This window comes from Anser cygnoides, chromosome 4, assembly GCF_040182565.1.
Source record: "Anser cygnoides isolate HZ-2024a breed goose chromosome 4, Taihu_goose_T2T_genome, whole genome shotgun sequence".
NCBI classification, from domain to species: Eukaryota; Metazoa; Chordata; class Aves; order Anseriformes; family Anatidae; genus Anser; species Anser cygnoides.
In genome coordinates this window covers 13,970,506-13,993,666 of record NC_089876.1, presented here as the reverse complement: position 1 = coordinate 13,993,666, position 23,161 = coordinate 13,970,506, and the positions used below count along the sequence as shown (strand labels likewise).

Below are 23,161 nucleotides of genomic sequence, written 5' to 3'. Positions count from 1 at the left end.
AATTTGAACATTCAAAATTGATCTTATGAAAGCTCAGCCGATTTTGATTTTTAAACTCTCTTGTGTGAACCTGATAGCCCTAAGCACAATAGTTAACTTTCTCTAGGTGGCTGCTGCTTCTGCAATAGCCACAGTGCTGTCAGTCTGGGCTAAGGTGACAGAAATGGTCTTGACCAGCAATTACCTCTGAGCATTCTGGGAGGCTCTCCAAGCAGATATATGCCTTAATACAGCAGATAAGTCCAGAAGTGACAAAAAGAGGCAGCCATAGACATGTAACTGGAGGAACAACTGCCCATACCATGTAAATAGGCCAAAAGAGGACTCAAAGTGGAGGAGCAGCTTCAATGCCCTCCTTACTCCAGTGATTTTCAAAGGTTTGCTCACCCCAACTACCTCTCATTGCAAGTCACAGGCTACAGGTATCTCTTGGAGGGCTGAAGGGAGTAAGAGTGTGTTGCTCTGCAAAAGACTACATCAACAACAGCACTTCTTGTGATCATTTGACGAGGGAGTATCCTAGGCCCTGTGCTGGAGTGCCATAACTACTTGTGCCACAGGACCTAAACTTTCTCTTAGCTATGATTTTTTTTTTTCCCTAGTGAACCTCCTCTTCCTTGCTGCATGCTGGGTAGCATCATCAGGACAGGATGGAGCAGTACCTTTTCTGGCCTCCTATCTCCCCTGGTTTGAACCTGATCTATGCAAGAACTAGAGGAAAGGGAATGATTTTCCAGTAGTGCTAGACTGTTCCCACAAAGAATGTCTGCTGTCACTGTACTCACAGAAGGTTTCTGAGCTGTAAATCCAGAGGCAAACTCAGTGCCATGCTCTGTGACTCACTGTCCATGGTATACACTCTTCTCTTAAAAATCTGCAGTGACCTGAGACAAAATCTTTGGCAAACTCTTCATGGCTCAGCCACAGTCCTGAAAACTTAGCACAATAGTTCAGTGCTTACTGAAAAAATTGTCTATGTTTTAGAATAATCCTTCAGCATGCCCATCAGGAGCTTCCAGCAGGATGAGATCTAAATGTATTTCATGACTATCTGTGACTTGTCCTTTCTCTTGTTTGTTGTTCTCACCTTATGTTCTTCACTCAAAGTGCCTTAAACTCCCTGCTAAGGAACTATTTATCTCCAGGATAGTGAAGCGGAATGCTAATCCTGGGGCTTGTAGTCACTACTATGTAAATATTTAATATCAGTGATAATGGCTCTTTGGGAAAAAGGTTGTATCGCCCATAAGTGTTACTGGCACTGCTATTACAGTTCCCTGGACTCAAGCCAGAAGGTCTGGCAGATGTTAGAGGAAGCACACTTAAACTCTTAAGTGAGGCACTAACGTAAATACAACAGTGTTCTCTATCAGCGCCTCTTCAAGCAGTGTGTGGTCATTTTGGCTGGATATCACCGAGTCGATGGAAATTGTTAATCTCTGACAGTTGTGAGTCCAAGGCTGAGTTCCAGTAAAGTTCAGGCAGGGAATGACAAAGTGATTTGAAAAGAACACTGAAAGAAACAACTGGATTCTGAAGTACATTCCAAATGTAATTAACTTATTAGCATACATGTGACTGAAGGTATAAAATGCAGGATTTCTTAGGTGTGTTTATTTTCTAGGTACTCGGCTTGTTTCTTCTTCAGAACTCTCTGTAAGGTAAGACCAAATTTTTAAAAAAAATAGCAAGTACAGAACTGGATGTTTCAATGAATACCAATTCTGTATTAAAGTTTTAATGTCTAATATAGGAAACCGTTCTCTTTTTATTAGCCCTAAGATCTTCAGAGTGCTCTTGTCTTTACAAGGCTTTCATTGCAGTAAAACTGACCAATTGACAGGAAAGCTAATGAAACAATAACAAAGAGGTATGCTTTCTTTAAGGTCTTACTACACTGATCTTTGTTCTCTCATATTTGTTCTAGTACACTTAATTGCTTAATATTAAGCCAACAGATCAGCTTAGATGCTGTAAGTTTCTCTTCATCTGCTGGCTAACTTTATTTCTCAGTTACCATTCAGCTCCTACCTCCTTTTCAGAAACTTATAGCTACGTACTTACCATCCCCATGGGGGAGTGAATGTGTTGGACACAGGAAGACTTGGTGAACTGAAAGGTGTGATTTATGTATTTGGCTGCTGTACTCATAAGGCCTTAGCAACTTCTAGAGAGTGGAGATGGCAGGCACGCCTCCCCCACCTCCATCAGCAATGCAGTGATTGAAATCCGACTTGCAAACATAGGGGTTGGCTGTCTTTCCTAATACTGTTTGTATCCTGTCTGCTGACTGGGAGGAGAAGCTCTTCACTTTCTCATTGCTTCTCTTGCATGTCAGCACAGCAGAGGATGTCCAGCGCTCACTCGTCTGTTTAGATTCACCAGAGGTTTGTTTTTAAGGGAAATCTTCTGATTCTGAGAGAAGGCTATGCATGTAATACCACAATTTTTCTTCTGAAGGCATTGCTTTGTAACCACTGAGCTCCTCAGAGGTACTCTAATGCTTTTTTAATTGATGCAAGCATAGATTAATCATATGCTAACTTGGCAAGTAGCTTTATTGCAAATTGCTTCTGTCTTCAAGTAGAGTAAAATACTCATATTAAAAAAAATAATCATAAGTAGTTTCAGGTCCTTGGCACAAATTCTGAGTTATAAACTTGGGGTTTGGCATAAAAATTCTAACCATTATGCAAGGAAATGATTTTTACAATAGTAAGATCTAAAGAAAAAAGGGGTTGATATGGTGATTCTTAAAGTATGTAGTAATGTATGTAGAAACGTGCAATAGATAGTTGCGACTCTTGAATCCTTCTTTGTAAGAAAAATGATCAAATATTTGTGCAAGTTAATGGGAATCTCTACACTGGATCTTATGGGGTATAGTTTATATTTACATACATTTTAAAAACTTAAATATGTTTTCCTTAACTGGAAGGCAGGACAGCAAGGCTGAGAAATCTTTGCAGCATATATCCTTCTAAAAACAATAAAGATATTCCTTTCTCAGTCAAGGGGCTTAATTCTGTATCATATATGCTACATGTGTTGAGGCAATTCATGGAGGAAAGATTTTCTTACGAAAATTTAAGCTGTTCTCCTAAAAAAACACAGTATACTACTGAAGGCTTGAGTTGAGGCTCTGATTTTTGTATCTCTTCCTCTTATTCATTATCTTTTGAGTCCTAAGATAGAAGAAAGGGCTGCTTTCTGCAATTTGCTTTGTATTTGCCTAGGCACCTAGTGTGAAAAGCAAGCAATGATCAAACTGTCTGAAGTATGTCAAGGAGATCAGAAAAATAAATCCATCATAATGTTTTTGTCAATTAATCTGGAGTAAATCTTCACTTCATGATGCTTCATTGAGATGAACAATACCCCAAGGCCTATAAAATGCCTTTCTCAAGTACCCTTTGGGCACTTCAGACTGATCTTTAGGAGGCAGTAACTGACGATACAAGAAGTGCAGGCTTGCTTACTGACTGACTTCAACCTTTTTGTATATTTTTTTCTGTATGTTTGTTCAGAAATACTCATCTACTGTCTCCAGTGTTTTGGAGTGCTGCGCAACATCTCAGTAACCAAAATGTTTGACTTGGACTATCTAGAAAAGTCCAGTTGCACTAAGTCATAAAGTACAAAACTCATTAAGGCTGCAAAGCTAGAAGCTAGGCTGGCAGAGACCCTTAATTTAGCAGTTAGTAATTCACTCATGTTTTTAGACTGGTCACAGTGAATGTATTTAACAGTAATACAAGAGGATGAGTAAAAATGTGCATAAAATCCACGTTTCCATTAGTATCAGACATGTGAGATGGTTGGCCTGCCTCGCTCTGCACCATTGGAAGGGGCCAGGAGGTAGGGACCAGGAGAGCCAGCTGTTGCGAGCTTATGCATGCAGCCTGCTTGCTCCTCAAGCAACAAGACGTGATACTTCCCAGGGGTCTTGTCCAGACGGTATTAGCTCTCTCCTTGTAAGCACCTGCTCTAGTTCTGCCAACCTCATATTCCCTATTTGTCCCCTCCATATTGTCCCTATACTGAGTAATAATTTTGGCCCTCATCCTATGGATGAGATTTGCTCCATGTTGCTTGGCAGTAAAGGAGCAAGGGGAGAAGAGGAAGAAGAAGGTGGCTCTAAGGAGAAAACTGAAGAACAGCAAAATCTGCTGCTTAGTTCTGGTATTTTATTTTTTTTTTCAAAAACAAAATCTCACTACTACTGTGCAAAGGCACGGGGTGGTCACCCCCATCCTATATCAGATCCTAGCCACCTGGTTATCTCACTGTACTTCGGGAGTATATGTTTCCCAGTAATAAAACATCACTTTATCATTTTTTAAAAATGTAAATCGAATTGCTGTAGATAAATATTCCGTCCTTCTCTGTAGTAAAAACAGTGAGAGATGAGAAGTAGAAATGAACTCCTTATTCCTAGTGCTAGGCTATAATCCAAGCTGCTTGAAAAGAGTATGTCTTTTCTGTTGGCTTTCAACTCAAACAAAACTAGCCTATGAACAAGAGCAGGGAAGGTGGACAAGTAATGGATCAAGGGGGGTTATTTTTCTTCCTTACTGCACTAAGGTAGACAAATCCTACTAAGGAACATGGGGTCTTTCTCATGGCTTTGTGTTAGCAGCCAGATGTTCCTCATTCCTAGCCCTGGTGTTAAAGTGGATGTGGCAATGAAGCTTTTGACTCATCCTAGACTTTTACTGAGAAGAAACTTTATGAACAAACATCAGAGACAATGGGAAGAAAGCAAAGTAGTAAAGATTTGTTTAACTAGGGAGTTGTCAAATTACCTAGCTATAACTGCAGAAGGATTTTCTGTTGCGCCACGGAGTGTGAGGAAAAAACATTTATTACTTTATTACTGCTTCTTAGTTTGCAACTTGACAAGTTTTTTTTTCCTTTTGTTGTGGTCATAAAACAATTGTGCATTATCAGTTTATTTTTAAAAGGAAGAATAAATAGGTAATATTAGAAGATATCTGTATTTTCAGATGAAAAAGAACTTGAGGTTCCATAATAGGAAGCTGTTCCACTACTTGGAGAGCAAGCTGTTTTTCAAAAGGATTAGGAAATAACTTATTGGAGCTCTTGAGCGAGTGAAGTAGATAGAATAAGATCATAACACAACTAGAGCATGTATCACCAGAATGCTTTGAAAAGACTGATATCAATTATTGCGCTCATCCAAAGGGTTTGGGGTCTTTCTATACTTTTACAGAAACTGAGTGGTTAAATTTCATGCAAAAACACCTAAGTGTAACCTTGAGAAGGAGCAACTGCAGTTCAAAATGTTTTATCTGCTGATGTGTCAGTGTTTCAAGGTAATTCTTGCAAACATGAGAGAGCATGCAGAGAAGAGGCCAGTTTAAAAGGAAGTCACAGCCAGATTCCTCCCTCCTTGGGTTTTGGAAAAAAATTAAGCAGCATGTGATTTAAAAACTGTGAGGTCTTTTCTCAGTCTCTGTAGTTATTTGAAACTGTCACATTATCCCTTTTAATACCCAGATCTGCAAAGTCCTTCACTCTAATCTCCAAGCATTTTCTTGGCAACCTGGACAGAAAAACAACTTGCATCGGTAGTTAAGATAACATCAGCTTAGATGTGAGGGTGAATTAGGATAAGTTGGGATGTTTAGTGTCTAAATGCAGTTGGAGTCATCCAAAATTTTACATACAGTCCACTACAACAGAAGTTTAGATCTGAGGAATAATATATATGATCTGCTGTCTCTAAAATGTATGATCAGCCAGAGACTTGTGTAACACAGACAAGTCTTGAACTGGGCTGTGGCTCATGTGAAACTGTGTGTACAAGTGAGTCACAGCAAAGATGTTCATGGAAGTTTGCAGCAATCTAACCTTGGGTTTGAGAGATTATCTTGTCCTTGGTATCTCCTACCCAACAAAGGATGCTAGGCTTTAATCAATCAATGTAGGTCAGGACAGAGGTCACTTAATGAGTTTTGAATGCCATAGGGTTTGGTGTGGTAAACAGTCTTTAGCATTAGTATTTCCTGTTCTGCATTTTGGGGTGAAGCGTGAAGACAATATCCCTAAAAAGAAATGAACAACAGTACACAGTGTTTTTTACTACATTTAGGTCTAAATTACTTATACACAGAGAAAGGAGTTGAAGAGGTAAAGCTAGGGTTTCAAGCAAAACTGAGCCTTGGGGCAGTTGCAGACAGCAGGAGGATGTAGTGTAGTACTTCACATGTAAAGGGAAACAAGCATTAATCAAAATGATTAAATGACAAACCAAGTCAGAAGGATGTGGGAGCCACAAGGGTAAAACTGAACCTCAGATAACATCATGCCCCTGTCCTGCAGAGATGTGAGGCAAGATGAGACAGGGTCAGCGGCTTATGGAGCTCCAGGAATGAGTTCTGTGGCTTGAGATCAAATGCTGTGGATAGTGGAACAGGGAAGGGTAGTAGCAGAAGAACAGTGGCAGGAGACTGAATGGAGGAAATCAAAACTTTGCAAATTTCTGTTTTGAGAGGAGTTAGAAGTCTCCTGGATCTGCAGGATTTAGCATTTATGCTACCTTGCTGCTTTGACAATTGTTGAGAGTGTATCAGACTGGAGTGGACACCATCAGTGAACTATTTCAGGGAGTTACACATATTTGCCATTTGCATGGAATACTCTACATATGGGTCTATAGCACATGGCATATGTGCCAACCTAATGCATCAACATTTATGATGGCAGGTATTGTAGTGAGAGAGGTTATGACAGTAAGTTATGGAAGGTTTGCTTTGAGACATTAAAACAAAACAAAACAAACAAAAAAAAACAACAAACACACACATACAGGTGTAGTTGTGGCTACATTAAAGGTTTGTCCATCTTGTCCTGTCCCATTAGACAGGTGTTTCTCACAGGCTGACTAGAAGCTGCATATGTCTTTTGCAACAGTAATTATTGCACAATTTAGTTATTGTTGTTACTGTTCAGGCTTTCCTGGGTTATGCTTTTGCAGTCTAATGAAACAACCAGGCAAGATTCCAGCTGTTATTAACTGTCTGAGAATTGATCCAGGTCAGGATAGAATGGGGGGATAGCAAACAGAGTCCGTATTAGCTGAAAACTCATGATGTTTCACTAGTTTAGACAAACTTAGGCAGTGTTTCATTTCTCTGTGGTGGCTATTCTCTCTACATCTGTTAAGATCTTGAGTACAAAGATATAAAACCTCAACGGCAGTGGCATTAACATGTTTGCTTTTAGATTATCATCTTCTGGTGTAGCTGATAAAATTGTCTTTGGTTCTGTTTAAATGTCATACAATTTTTTGGTAATCAGTAATTAAACTATGGGGTGGATATTTGCTCTTGGTGTTTCTTTGAAACACTGTTATGCCTTTTACACTGTTTGGTCTGAAGTCTAAGTGCCATGCAGATGACTCTTTCAGGAATAGGATTAATATAACCCATTGTCTTCGTCTCGCCAGTTGACACGTGACATGTTATGGAAGATCAAGGAGCAGTTTTACACTAAACCATCTATTGAGACGACCTCTTATTGCTGTATATCAGACTTGCTGGTTTCATGTTCAGAATTTAACTGGTGGTGGGGTGGGAGAGGAGAAGGAGAAAACGTGCATGAGACCAGAGAAGTGTTTTACTATTGCTGGAAGTTCTTATATGTCTATTTCTGCTGCTTACAGTTATGTGCCTGGCTAAGCCATTCTTTTTAGACCAGATCTATTCTCATAAACTGAGAATCTACTCAATCTTATAATATACGTACGCATATAACTTTATGAAAATAAGTGAAAGGAAAAAGGTTGAGTTTGCCAATAAGCCTATGTTCCTTGTGCCCCTCCGTTCTCTGTAGTGGGACTTTATTGTAAAGGGATGGCAGCAGTCTGTGGGGCTCAGGAGCATACCCTATACACCTGATGTGCCCAAACCTTTGTTGACCAACATCAGTGAACAAAAATGCTCTGAAAACCTACTGTGCATGCACTTCTTGTGAAGAGGGTTTGGGCTGTGGAGGAAAATGGAGCAGGCATGACAGACACATGATATTTAACACTGATGTGTCGTATTTCTCTACCACAAAAAGAAAAGTAAAAGAATCTATAGAGACTTTTGCACGTTTACAATAGTACTTGTTCCTGGTCTTTAGATATAAATAGCCAGGACCTGCCAAACCCCACCTATAGCCAGTAATGATCTGCTGTATTCCAGTTGAAGTAGAAACAGTATAAGCAATTATCAAATAAAATGGGAGTGAGAAGGTGAGAACTTAAATTAAACCCATTCTGAAAAGGAAATAAACAACTAAATAAGGGTCTTGCTTCTGGTAAGTTTGTGAGGATGGAAAAAAGGTGAGGAGAAATAAATGTCTTAAATATTGCAGTTAAGGCAAACCAAGAGCTTGGAACAGTCTGATAGCAGTCCAGTTCTTCTCACAATGAGATTGACTTCCTATGCTCTTTGCATCCCACTTTCAGCTTCTTGCTTTAACAGAGGGTATTTAACTTGTAGGGCTGTATTACCAATAAGCTGCTTCTGCAGGCTGCAGTGCACTATTGTGTTGATTGTTGCCCTTTACTGGCTTCCCTAGCAAGCAGTGAAGGCTGTGGTGTTCTGCTTCTCTCTGACCTGAGGGGGTCTGGCACCAGATCAGTTTTACCACTGTGCTGAGTTCTCTCTTGCAACAGTTCCTGGCAGCGCTGCAGCACCTCAGGAAAACTGGAACCTCAGGAAAACTGGAGAATCTTTACCAAAACAGACATTTCCCGTGTGAAGCAATTCTTTAAAATAAACACCTCAAACCTCTATTGGAAGGGGAGAAACCTAAGGGTGAGGTTGTTTGTTACACTTCTAGATGAGGGGTGATTCTTTGGGCATATTGGGGAGATTATGGTGCAACCACAGTACTATTTTTGTTTGGATTGTGGTAAACCAAGACATGCTCTAGCTTGTGAGGCAGAGAAGTCTTGAAACGTGAACTGGTTTCCTTTCAGATGAAGTTAAACCAAAAGATATACTCCAGGAGGTCATCAAATTTCTGATAATAATTCAGCCCATAGGATCAACTACCAGTAATCCAAAATAAATATTTCTTGTTTCCCTATTCTCCTCTATCCCCCAGCCACAGCCAAGTTTTGCACTGTACAAATGCCAGGTCTTCAGTGTCAACTGGTTTGTTCACTGGCCACACTCCTGTTATGCCATATAAAGTAGTTTGGCTTCATAAGCTACATATAAATGTCATAAAATTGTTTTTCACTTTTCTAACTTCAAGACATCCTGTTTGTGCACAAAATGTGCTTGTAATCCAGCTGTGTTTACCAGCCCTTTCTCTTGAGTTCTTTTGCTTGGAGAACCTTTACAAGGGACAGTCAACTAACCAAACAGTCTCAGTGTAATGAAACTAACCATTGTTTTGTTTGATTCAGCCTTGTATTAGCATCTCACAATGGCTAGTAAAACATGTCTAAGGAAACAATAAGAAAACCAAACAAAGGAAAAGCCTTCCCCAACTCAGCTGTCTAGTTTCTGGTTATAGGTTTCTTAGGAATATCTTATTTTACAGTATGGACTACTTTCCATGATTGTTTTTCTTCTTCCAAGTACTTATTTGTCATTCCAACATGTTATGGCATTGGCTTACACAGGATCAATACACGAGGTTGTTAATTTTAGCTTTTCTAATGACATCTATGGGAGCTCCCTAACTCTTGTGTTCTGAGACGTATCAGCCATCTCCTTCCTAAGCTAAAGAGTTCTTAGTATACGTAGTCTCACATAGTAATATTCATCATTTCTGCACTTTTCTGCATCTTGTCCAGCTCCTTAGTACTTCTGTAAGAGGAAATATCCGTAGCAGAATGTACTGCTGGCTACTGTCTGGATCTGTAGCAATACAAGGACTGTTCCGAGTACCGTTATGCAAAAGCCCTTCCCACATCTGCCCTGCTTTTCAAAATAACTCAATGATTGAGCAATACAAGTCCCAGATATTGGTGGTACTGTGCATTGCTTTAACATTTGATGGAACTAATTTTATGCAGAAGTAGCTAAATTCGGCAGTATGACCAATATCCAATTTAGCATGGAGTTTTAGCACTTGTATAACTTGTATGCGTGCATGTTCTTGCATTCTGTTATTGGTCTGGAACACCAAATTATCCTTCACAGATCTGGTCACGCAAAGTACTCGGGACCTTGATTTTCATTACAGTCATAAACACGAGGTGTGGAGATCTATACCTCAAATCATGCTATACAATTAAGTTATTTCAATACTTACTTGGGAAATAAGCCTGTGTCTGCATACATTCTTCTGTATTGGCTATTGTCTATTATCTGTAAATTCCTGCTTCTGTTTGCAGGTTTGTTTTATCAATTAACAATGTAAGTCTTATCATGAAAGTAATGCCCCTTGAACCAACAGCAAAGCAAAATGCAGTATGGTAGTGTTCTGGGATTTTCAAAATATATTGCATTAGTCATGCATTCGGTTATAATTCAGTCATGATCACATTGTGTTGGTGTACTTGGCAATAAAACTTGAGTCTTGTGAAATGACCTAGGTTCTTCCAACAATCTAGTGACAATCTTACTGTTAAGGACTTGCCTTATTTCAATGTTCTTCCTTTCATATTAGATTACATCATAAAATTATTGTAGCTTGTTCAAATTGCAAATCTTCAGCAGCAAGAGTGGGCAGAGATCAACTCTGACTGAACTTAAAAGCCAGTAATTAACATCAACAGACCAAAAGGTTGCTACGACAGAAAATAATTGAGCATGGGTGAAGCGGAACAGACAAAAGAAACCTTATATAGTAGCTGTCAGCATCAAGCCAAAAGGAAGCTACGGGGCTATTACAGGGTTTTCTGCAAATTTATAACTTGATGTTTTTATGTTACCTGAAATTTGTACATACATGTGTCTGGAGGTTTGTGCGGTTAAAGGGCAGGCAATCTTTTTTCTCGAAAAGATCTCTTGCTAAGAGCTATTCACCAAATGCATGATTACTTCCTGTGGGCTTTTGATATCTTTTTTGAAGGCTTGGGGTACTTTTTTCAACATCAGTAATTAGTGCTTGCAACAGTGCAGTGTGAAACACTGCAACAGTGCTAGGGTAGATCTTTTTTTTTCCTTTCTCCCCATAACAACAAATTTGTGATCTGTCCATTACAGTACAATCAGAACCACAGAAAGCACAAGAAATAATATTTATGGGACTATTTCATAGTATGATGTTGAGAATTAGAACTGATGAGCAGTTTTTCATGAAAAGTCATCCTCAAACTTCAGTCCCATGCTAGAGACATGCTCATCTCCTTGTTGAAATGGGCTTAAGTATACTAAAGCTTGTGTGAAGACCTATTCACAAATTATACTTCCTCCATGGAAGAAAAGTTTGGATTCAAAATAATGTTCTTTGGTTAATGAATAAAAATCTGTCTTATCTACTTGAAAACACAGTGAAATTAATTTCATTTCAAATGTCTTCCTGGAATATGCTGTCCTGTTTAAATAATTATTTGTATAAATTAAGTTGTTGAGAAGTATTACTTACCATTTTGATTAAAGACTGACATTTCAGTTTAACGTAGAAGAAATGTTTTACAACTTGCTTGCAACTGGAGTGAAGAATCTTTTCATGGAGCATTCCTTCTGCTGATACTAGAGTTAACCAGTCAATAGAATTCCGCTACTGACAAATAAATATACTACATTAAACTTCCACAGTGTCATCCACTTCCTTTTCTAGTTTTCTAGAGATCTCAGTTAAAGAGATCACAGTTAAAGTGACTCTGGTTTCCAGAGCAGAAAAATATGCACTGGAAACACTGTTATGCTCAAGATACTACTTATGGACAAAGAGAAGGCACACCTTAGATATAACAGGAATTTATTGTTAGTGAAAGATTTATGATTAATTGTGGGCTTACTGTAAGTATAATCGGAGTTTTAAAAGTCTCATCATTATCAGTCTCTATCTATTACAGAAATAGAGAGGCTAACAATACAGTGAAAATTATTATACACACACTCCCCAGCTCCTGCCCCTTCCCCTGGCATTATGTCCAACTTTTCCCTTCTCCTCTGAGTCCTAAGGTTGGTCATTCCCCCCTAGAGGGTGGTGGTGATGGCAAGTCATCTGCACATCCAGTCTGTTTTTCTTTCTTGATTGGTCTGCAGCTGCACATGACATCTGAATTTACTATATGTGGTGCCTTTGATGTATGTTAGGTACTATATCTCTGGTCTCATTTTTATCCCTAAAATCAATTTTGTTTGCAGCTTACGTTTCCAGTTAGCAGATGCTAACTGAGACAGGGAGACCTTATAGCAGCCTCCCAGTACCTGAAGAGGATTTACAAGAAAGCTGGAGAGGAACTCTATCAGGGAGTGTAGTGATAGGACAAGAGGGAATGGTTTTAAACAAAAAGTGTAGACTTAGATTAGATATTAAGAAGAAATTCTTTAATATGAGGGCAATGAGGCACTGGAACAGGTTGCCCAGAGAAGCTGTGGATGCCCCATTCCTGGAGGTGCTCAAGGCCAGGTTGGATGGGGCTTTGAGCAACCTGATTTAGTGGGAGGTGTCCCTGACTATGGCAGGGGGGTGGAACCAGGTGACCTTTAAGGTCCCTTCCAACCCAAACCCTTCTATGTTCCTATGTTGCTGTCAGTTGGCTCTGCTGGAAATGAGGAAGGAACTATGGAGGTGAATATCGGTCAGGGTGGCAGAGAAGGGCAGTCAGGAGGCCCCACGTGTCAGGGCGCAGCAACCACAAGTTGCAGCTGGAGAGGGAGCTGGGAGCACAGAGAGCAGAGGTCATCTAGTGGCAGTGGCCAGGTTCAGCCAACAGCCCTGATCCACAGATGCCCCTGAGTGATGAGGCAGGCGTGAGGTTAAGATGGGAACTGAAGTCAGCAAAAGGCCCCTGACCCCAGCACCCAGGGTCAGGCACAGCCCAGTGGCCTACAGATGAGTCCATGGTGAGGAGGCAGGCCTGAATTTCACCTGCAAAGTCAGGCCTGCTGGTGAGGATAAAGGTCTGGGTCAGCTTGTGGTGGACAGAGGAAAAGATCAGAGAATATCACCGTATCATCCAGAATGAAGGTGGAGGGAGAGTCCCCGCTGTGGCTTCACCACAGATCAGCTCAAAGCAGCTCTCCTCATGGCTGGGTGCCTGCACCTATCAACCATGTTGGCCCAGGGCCCTGACATCAAGAACGGCTGGAAATGGTAATAACTAACAGACTTTGACCCCACTAGCTTTTGAAATGCAAAGCAGGCACTTCTCCCCTCAGTCTTTCTAGTATTTCATAACCTATGGAAATATAAGTGAGTTTCACATTCTTACACTTGTGTAATTGAAACCTATTAAGTGTGACAAAGGATTTTTTTGTAATATTTTTTAAAGCTACAGAAAAAGACATTTAAATGTCTCTGGAAATCATAGTCAAAGGTGTGTGTATGTGTGTGTGGGGTCCACCTCACTAGTTCTTCCAACCTCTCATTGCTCACAGTGGGACAAAAACACCTATCTTCATAACATACTGAAGTCTACCATATTTATGTATGAAGCTTTACTTGCACGGAATAAGGTAATGACACTTTGAAGCCAATTCCTATAACACATTATCTTTCCCTACTTTTAGAAGGGAATATTTTGGTAATTTCACATGAGAATAAATGTTGAGCTGCTGCTTGCCAGGCTTCGCGAATCTGCAGATACACTAATTTGTTACACAAATATCCCTGTGTTATTTTTAGTCTTAAGATGAGGAAAAACTAGATATCAGACCTAAAACTACAGCTAGACAAGCTAAAAGGATCTGGCAACTTGAAGCAAAGCTGGGATTTGTGACTTTAAAATAACGGGGTGGGTTGTACAAGATGAAGTCTGGCAAAGCTTACTTTCCTAGCCTGATTTCCAGGCCTGACTTTCACACAAAGGCAGATATTTCTACTCTGAGCTTGCTCTGCCTCCTTTTTAGGCACATTCAACAGTGCAAGGAATGCTTGGACTCTGGGCTTCAGCAACTGCCTGTGGCTCCCAGAGGGCTGAAGTTCAAGCACTGCAACTCAAGTTTTGAGAAAGCTGGAGACTGTCTGAGGATGCAGTGCATATTTTGCTTTATTTACCCCTCCACAGAAGTCAAGAGTGATGTCTAAGTCTGAGAGGAGTCATTATACCAACAACGATGATCCCTTTCATACATCAGAACATGGAGCTTCATCTGGAAGGGCCTTGTATTTGAGCATGATATGGTATCAGTTTGAGCGATCTTTCAAAACAGATCAGTGGTCCTCCTCTGAAGGCTTTGAGAGGAGTAGGAAACAATTCATAAATGTAACCAGAATTGTTACATTCATTGTTGGAAAAACTGTTTCTCTAGAAATCATCTACTTGTTCTTGGTGCCTATAATGAGACCGTAATCAAAGATATGTAAAGACTTCATCTGTCCGGGCATACCTGCCTGTTGGAAGCAGCTGCTACTACTATGGAGGGAGAGGAGGGAGGCTTACGCCTGTAGTAGTGTGGTGAGCAGAAGTTTCCTTGCTTACAGCATCAATAAAGACAATATAAACTGCCCAAGCATTTCAGTCTTGGGAATTCTGAAATTATTTTCTGAACATCAGAAAATAAATTCTTCAATCCTGAGCTCCAAATTTCCATCCTAGAAAGGCATTATTTTGGGGCGAAATCCTGCTTTCTAACAAAAAAGTTACTTTGAGGGTATTTCCTTTCCACCTGGAAAGAATGTACACCCAGGAGTAGCTCTGATCTTAACTCAGGGCATGACCTTACAATGTAAAAGCTTCCACTTGTCAATATTTAATTCAACATTTACTAAATGGCAGGTGGATGCCAGGCTGACCTCACTGGAAGTAACCTGGCAAAGATTAAACTAGCTTTAATTTACATGGAAGGTAATACTGGCAGTAACCCTAATGTAACAATAACATTAAACTCATGGTTCATAAGATTTTTCCTAAATGATGACATACCAAACTTGCATGTGTAAATGAGAGAAAATGGTTAAAACAACACTAATGACCAACACAGTGAAAGGTGATTATTAACCACTTTTTCCTACAAAGAACTGGAAAATATTCTGCTGTAGCTGACCCAAGGCAGTATCATCCAATAATTAGTAAAAACCTCTTTTAAAATATTTAATATTCATATTCTGTTTTTCCACTTGATCTGTTAGATCTTTTATAATGAGTGCAGGAACATACTGTGTATGTTATAAATGACTGAAAAAGCAAGCTCTTGCTTGTACTGAAGCCTATATACTGGGGACTTTGACACTTTTAAGCTGAAAAAGCTATTAAATAAAAAAGATCAGTGTACTAGCTATTTTTTCAGACTTGTGGTTTTAGCAGCACAGGAAGAATTTATGTTTCCATAAAGGACATGCAGCTATGAAAGATATGAAATCACAGTTTTGGGGTTTTGACTCAGTGAGAAGTGAGATGTTCTCTTTCTCTAGTGAAGTATGTACACACCTAATTGTCCTATGGAACTGGGTTTAAAATTAACCTATGTTCTACTGCTTTGTCAGAGTAGGAAGTTTTTGCAGAACTGAAATCTGAGCATAAGTTTGGTTTACAAATTTGAGACTGAATTTGTGAACAAGGCTTGCTTGCATAGAAACCAACCACATCTTTAAGTGTGAACAAGCATTCACATATAGCTACAAACACTGGATGGTTATCTCATTTATTTATGGTTATTACAACTCTGGTTATCACATTTATTCTGGCATTTCTGTTTCTAACTTCATAACAATGAAAAAATTCTTCTTGAACATGAAATTAAAATTTCACTGACTTTTCTCTGAATATTCACTTGGTGAACTTTCAACTTAGGCTTGCTTGTAAATATTGTCTCTCTTTTTTCTCTTCAGTTTATAACTTCAATTAAAAAAAAAACATTGATTCTTTCTCGTGTGGTATCTAACAAAGTAATTCTTGATTTGTTTGTCCTATTTCTTGGTCATGACTATGTAAATTGCCCTTGAGATGGTTTCTTTGTATTCTTGCTCAAGCTGATACAAACTTCATAAACTTGAATCTAAAACTAGGAAAAGTTTGGATCAAAGAAGTAGTTTTGTTTAGTCTGGAAGGATTAGTTCTAGCACAGAGTGGGCTGCTCTTAATTATAAGATATTGGGTGCCAAGTTTAAGGATACTTTTAGATAAACATGCTAGAGAACGTTATACAGAACTTCTTTCCTGTCCCTCAAAAGCGATGTTTTCATAATAGTCTCCTTGTAACTGGAGAAGGATGCCCATGTTAAGCTGAAGCAAATTTGATGGTAATATCTTTTGAGGGCTCAATCCCTTTGTTTCCTTCATTGACATTTATGCAACAGTGTTAAAAATGATCCATAGGAGCTGCCAGGTCATAACCTGAAAGACAAACCAAGCACCACATGCTCAATAATGCCAACTTGAACAAAGTTACTTCAAATCTCATCTAGAATTTGGAGTTTCAGCCAACTAACATCTGTACAGCTGCCTCTCTACCTAGTGCATCTTGGATAGCTTAGTACTTGCAAGAATATAGATAATCCAATTAAATTAGCTATCAATGTCCTTGAAGAAATGCTGATGAGCCTAACTTAACATGCAATGGATTTTCAGAGTAAGCAATATGCATACTAGCACGGAAAGGCAACATGGAGCACACCTTCTCATACCTAAGATTGTTCTTATCTGCACTTAGCTTTGTGATATGCGGAACTGACAGCACAAGTAGTCAGAACTGTTACAGCCTTGTCCCGACCCACATTTTGTTTAGTAGTTAAACCAACATTGATATGAAGTTCTTCTCTATGGCACAAAGCCATAACAAGAGACAGGTTAAATCTTTTTATGAGCTACCGTGCTTTTTGTTACTGTACAGTATGTCTTGTCTCAATGTTTCAAAACCTTGTAAAGGAGTGACTCCTGACCAGTCCTATGCACTCTTACACACACAAGTACTGGCCCAACACATCACTATTAAAGGTCATTTATGCACATGGAATGCTGTGGGTGTTCCTGAATCAGGTCGTTTGTAAACAAGTAAGAGTACATGAATGCAGGTCCTAGCCTTAGGCGTTTGCATTTCAAATGTCTATTGGTTCAAATGTGGGAAGTAAACCTTTTTCACACCATGCGGCAGTGGAAACAAAGATCTCTTGTATAGTATTGCAGCCATACAAGGCAGTTCATTTTCTATTGGATAGAAAAGATTTATTGCATGAATTCCAGCCAAAGTGTCTTACTATTTTTTTTGGTTGTTATTACTGTTAATTATTTATTAGTTCTGAAAAGGTATAAAAAAGTTAAAGCTGGCATTAAGCTTAGTTCAATAATTCAACTGTTCCTATTCCAGAGAAGAGAGCTGCTCTAGCAATCCAAAAATTGGTTCTGAACTGACTGAACTTCAGAAAGCACTGAGAGTGAAGAATATTTTGGAGAAGTGGTAAGTAATGCCTAGACATTGGAGTTGATATTTTGGAGTAAATTCTCAAATTTAGCAACATTCTGAAGGGTTTGACTCAGGGAGGGAGGGATAGTTTAAACCTGATACAAACCAATTTTTTGCAATTTGTCAACAAATAATTTCCTGTGTTTGTCAAATACTCAGCTTTAAATTAAATTTTTCGTTTCTCAGTAGAGGAGATCAGATTGTAAATTCTGTGAAATACTGAAATCCAGATACAGAAATACATCACCTTGTAAACACTCTAGCACTGACACTACAGATATTGAAAAAAAAAAAAAGACAAATTATAAATTTTGTAACACTATCAATTCATTACTTAAGAGAACAGGTATTTCTGGAAGCTGAGGTGTCTACAGTATCTGTGCTAGAGGTGAGCTCTAATAGATAGTTCAGTACCATAGGAATGCTCTGTGATGTATTGAAGTCATACCATACCTGACTCCAGCAATGGCCCATTAATATTGGAACTATTTGACATTTTACACAAATAGTATGAGAAGCATTGACTTGCATGGTCTCATTTGCACAGGAATAGATCTATTTTAACAACACTACTTACAGGGTAAATAATCCCTTCTGTTATTAATGAAATTCCTTAACACCTATTTTAATCAGATAGTTGTCACTTATAAAAATCTAATACATAAATTGTTCCTGATTTGGGTAACAAAAAAATAAGCTTTACATTTGATCTTCACATTGGATGTTGTAATTAATCAATCTTTTCAATAATCAGTGGTGGTTTTATTTTGTATAAGTATGTATGCACAATTTGTAGTATCAGAGGAACACACTTCATTGAAGTACATGCCATAGACTAGTGATGGAAGCACACAACTGGAAGAACAGGGAATTCCTCAGCTTAAGTCCATTACCTTGCAAGGATGACTCCTTTTTCTGAAACGTGCAAGTGTTCAGCTGTAGAGAATTTTGGCTGTAAGTTGCGTGGAAAAATGTAGCAGCAGTAACTCTAAAGTACACAAGCTAGGGAAAGGAGTGAGATTCAAACTTTGCTCCTCAATCTTCTTTTACTAGAGTTTTAGGGTTGAATTAAAATAGTCTTCTGAATCACCCACCTATTTCCAATAAAATAGATAGGTAACCAATGTACTCAAGTTGGACAGTTGAGCAACGATGAAGAAAATTAACTCTATCCCAGCTGAAACCAGAACAACAATTTTGCCTTCCCAAATAAGAGATGAGGAAAGGAGGAAAAAGGACACTCACTAAAAATAGATGTTTGCAAAGTGAGATCTAATAATTAGACATCAGTCTACCATGGTACAATAGGACTTACTGAATCTATTTGGGTTATTTTTACACCAACATGCTTTCCAAAGCTTTGCAATTCACACACTATTTCAGTGCTGTCTCTCCAAGTGCTTCTTTTTCCCATTTGCAAAAGAAAATAAACTATTCTGTGCTACACCTGAAAGAGACCTACTCTGAGTGCAAATCTGTCCCTTTTGGTCTCTGAGAGGCTGTGATGGTTTATAATTACAGTAATTTTTTTCATCTCTAAGCTGCTCTTCTGATTTCCACATTTTCTCTGTGCATGTTATTGCAGTGTTGACACAGACATAATCTTTTAATAGAGGTAATATATTTTGTGCTTGGGAGACAGATGTGGAGGTGATGTATGCCCATCAAGAGGAATCTGTGTCACCAGGACCTTCTAAATTTCAGATGAACTGTTTGAAGCTTTGAAGCTCTCTTGTGTTGTGCCTGGTGCTCTTGGATGGGGTGCTTGGTGTGTTGCTGTTAGTCCAGAGCCATCTGAACAAGGTGGCAAACGGGCCCCAACTGGCCACCAGCCCAAACATACTCAAAAACTCTCAGAACTGAACAACAGTTGCTTTATTCATGCTCCTTTACTCTTCACAGTTGGGAGGCAGGAGGGGATGTCTTAATATTTTTGGCTTAAACTCAGCTTTTCTGAGGTCGTCACCTCCTTAGCAATTTTGTCATGTAACACATTAAACACAGCCCTTTCAACCGGAGTTTGTCTGAGCTGCTTCCTTTACATATTTGCTCTTGGTGAACAGGACGGCTTTCTGATAGCTTTTGTTTTTCCTGACTTGTAGTTAGTCAACAGAAGCCGAATGTTCGATTCAAACTCAAAATGAAACCTAGATTAGAGGGAGTTTATTCAGTTTATTCACACCTCTCAGAGTTCAGTTTGCTGTGCCAGCCATAATTGCTCCCTTTTTGTGAGCTGTTGAGCCATCCTTGCCAAGGCTAACAAATTATAGGAGTTGGTTGGATTAAATATCCTGCTAATGAACTCAACCTATACTTTGCTAAATAAACTGCTGGATACTTAGGTAAGCAAAATGTAGTACTGTAATGCTGAAACGGAAGGTGTCTCAAGGCCTGATATAAATGAACTTCTCCTGATTTTTCAGTCACCTCCTGACTGACTATATAAGTTGGGGGGCAGACAGATCTAATCTTCCATGACAGAGAATAAAAAATGAGTGAATATTTCTGGATCTACATGTTAAGTAACTTTTCTGGCACAAGCAATATGAACTGCAGGGAGACAGAATACACTTTTCCCCCCATCTGTTAAAATGTTTCAGTGAATGGCCACTGACAACAGCAGGGCAAACCCCAGAGTTTTATTTTCTCAAGCAAAATGTTGCTTAATTTCTTGCTTAATTTTCAATAGATTTTGTAAGACACTGAAGTCAGATCTTGTTTCTACTTGCTCTGATCCTGTATCTCTTCCCTGCACCCAAGTCAATGAGATTGCAGAAACAATATTGACAAATCCATGAAGGATTTCCATGATTTATACTCTCTCTCCAGTCTAGATTTCTTATTTTCTGTGTCACATTGAATGTCTGTCACAGATATGGTAACATTCCTTTTTCTACAGTCAATTGGATCTGTTTAAAAAGTAGTGAAACTAGAGTTACCCAAAATACAGGAGGGACTGTTTGATCTGAACACTTACACAGATGGTGTACCATTGGCACTGTTGGTTTTCCAGACAAGCCAGAAGTATTATTAAAGTGTTTCAGAGACTGCCCAAAGAACAAGAAGATTCAGCCATCTAAAAAAATTTGGTGATGAAAAGGAGACATAAGTTATCTGTCCTTGCTAGTGGCATAGCTGCGAGGTTGAGTTATTTCTCTTTAGATGCTTACCTGATAGTTTGTGACTGAGTTTGTGCTGTTTCTGTTTCAGGACTATGCCCCATATACTCTTCATCCTGTAAGCTCTTAAATTCCAGTTTGATGATGCTCTGTTGGTGCTGTCAGAAGTGCATCACTTATATTTCATTAATTTAATTATCTTCCTTAAGTATGAAAAAATGCATGGTGTATGGGTGCCATAGTGAGGAATTCTGACAGATTATTTTTGGTATGCTTGTTAAATGTGGCATGGGACAGGTGAAATGTCTGATGGTGAGACTAAGTGTATCTCTTATAAAGTGAAAAGCATTTGCCTTGAAAGCTCTTTTTTTGAAGAGTAATTTAGCAGGGATTGATGAAGACCTTTTGCAGAGAAAGAAATAAAGTTGTATGAAGTTTTTCAGTGCTGACTGCTCTAGGAGGTGGAGAGGGAAGATTGTAATTTTCGTGGGTTTAATGATTATAAGATGCCATCACTTTTCTAAGTCTTCTTCGTTTAAGGCTCAGCCTGATTTCTTGGAACCATGTGAAATAATGGCCTCAGTACTGTCAATGGTATTTCTTCTATCAGACATGATCTCTTCTTAGAAAATATCTTGTATGTGTGAGGACCTGAGCACAATTTCCGATCTATCCTGCTGTTTCACTAAATTGACTGTTAGTCCCTGTGTATCATAGCTCACTTTAGACAGGAGTCTAAAAGACACCTTGCATTCAAGACTAGATCTATCATTACCATTTATATTGTCATTTTACCTTAAGCAAAGCAAGGAAATATCTTGAAATGTGCTGTCCTCAAGATGTTGACACAGAAGAACCCAGTAATCCATACACCATATGAAATGAACAGCTTGAAAAACTGCCCAAGATCATTCAGTGAAGCACAGTATAAATGTTAATCCACCCTCCCTGAAACCCCAGAAACCAGTTTAGTTTCTGAAGAAGTGATAATTAAAATGTCTTTTAACACTATTAAAGTACACATCTTGACAATCAGGCAGGAATTTTCTTGGCAGAGCAGTAAATAAGTGGACCCTTCCTTTGCAAATGTGTTCATGCAATGGCCCAGCTAATGTAAGGGGGTGACATAATCATTAAAATCACAACAATTAATCCAAATGTCCTGGCTGCAACCCAGCCATAGCAATGTAGTTCCAGCTGCCTATCTAAATTCTAAATTGCAGTTGCAGTGGGTCTGTTGGTCACATGCTAACAGAGAGAGGACATTCACTGAAGGGCCCGATACTGTAGCTTTTTCCCCTTTACACTTTAGTTGTGTATGGAACTACTATGCCTGCTCCAAAGTGCATGTAGCCCTCTGAGTAAATGACTTACGTATAGTTAACACGCAATTTTTGTTGTTTTTTACTGCATTCAATTTGGTGCTGCTGTGCTTTCCTGAACAAGGGTTAGATTTTTGAATGGAGTAGCTGGACTTACAGGCTTTTTATAGTCCTTCATGGGTTAGATTAATGATGTTATTAAAAATAAATAAATAAATAAATAAATAATGATGTCAGCTGAATGCTGCCACAACTTTCTCTCTTTTCCTCCTCAGCTATTAACTAACAAGGTGACAGAATGGAGAACAAGCAACAAAGCAATGGTGAGATGAAAGAAAAAGTGCTGAAGAAAAAATTGGTAAGTGAATTCCTCAAATCTTCTGCCAATGTATGTGTTTGTCATTTGGGGACTGCAGACAGAAAATAACTATGTGGAACCTATGTGAATACTTGCAGGCACAGGCTCAGCTTCATATGCACAGGAATGTTGCTCTTTCCCTTCTCCCCTTGGTACCGGGACTGCTGATAGTCTCACTGTGCATCTGCACCACAGGCCTCCAACTTTTTCCCATGCTTCTAATGTGAATGTCTAGTTTTGAACTAGCCAATAAACTGTTCAGGTAAACCATTCTGGGATTAAGTGACTTTCGGATAGGTTGAAGCCTTCCTTTTCTGGGAGGGACTTGGTCATTGAGGGCAATCGTAACACTCCAGAAGAGTTTGTGTGCCTTCACATGGAAATTCTGGGAGGATGTATTCTGTGGAAAAGAGCTTTGGTTTTGTTTCTGACACAAGAACCCTTTGTGGTGGTTTTACTTGAGTGGGCAACCGAGCTCCACCCCAACAGCTCTCTCACTCCCCCCTCCTCAAAGAGGAAGGGGGAGAAAAAACAACACAAAGAGCTCGAGGTTTGAGAAGAGAATAATTTAATTAAAGGGAAAAGGGAATGCAGAAAAAAAAAAAAAAAAAAGAAAAAAAAAAAGAAAAGGCCGTGCAGAAGCACAGAGAGAAAGGAAAAAAAAAGTTATTCTCTACTTCCCATCAACGAGCGATGTTTGGCCACGTCCTGGGAAGCAGGGCCTCAAAACACGTAACAGTTTTTCAGGACAGTCCCCTCCCCCCTGAGGGCCCCCCTTTTTGTTGCTGAGTGTGACATCAGGTGTTATGGAATATCCCTTCGGTTGGTTTAGGTCAGCTGCCCTGGCAATGTCCCCTCCCCATCACTTGCCCA

The 23,161-nt window shown here is 39.2% G+C and overlaps 1 protein-coding gene across 4 annotated transcripts in view; it reads left to right on the top strand.

Moving 5' to 3' along the window:
• The window catches only part of SLC2A9 (solute carrier family 2 member 9), a 130,650-nt gene that overhangs the window by 1,937 nt on the left and 105,552 nt on the right, over positions 1-23,161 (top strand). The window contains exons 1-4 of one of the 4 annotated variants that reach the window (XM_048046685.2): positions 1,412-1,551; positions 1,625-1,661; positions 17,394-17,483; positions 22,206-22,288. In XM_048046685.2, the coding sequence (XP_047902642.2) occupies positions 22,229-22,288 (60 nt within the window). In that variant the 5' untranslated portion in view covers positions 1,412-1,551; positions 1,625-1,661; positions 17,394-17,483; positions 22,206-22,228. Of the gene's footprint in view, positions 1-1,411; positions 1,552-1,624; positions 1,662-2,269; positions 2,388-2,438; positions 2,493-17,393; positions 17,484-22,205; positions 22,289-23,161 lie in introns of those variants that run through there. The other 3 variants (XM_066995643.1, XM_013179956.3, XM_048046697.2) reach the window with 3 other exon arrangements.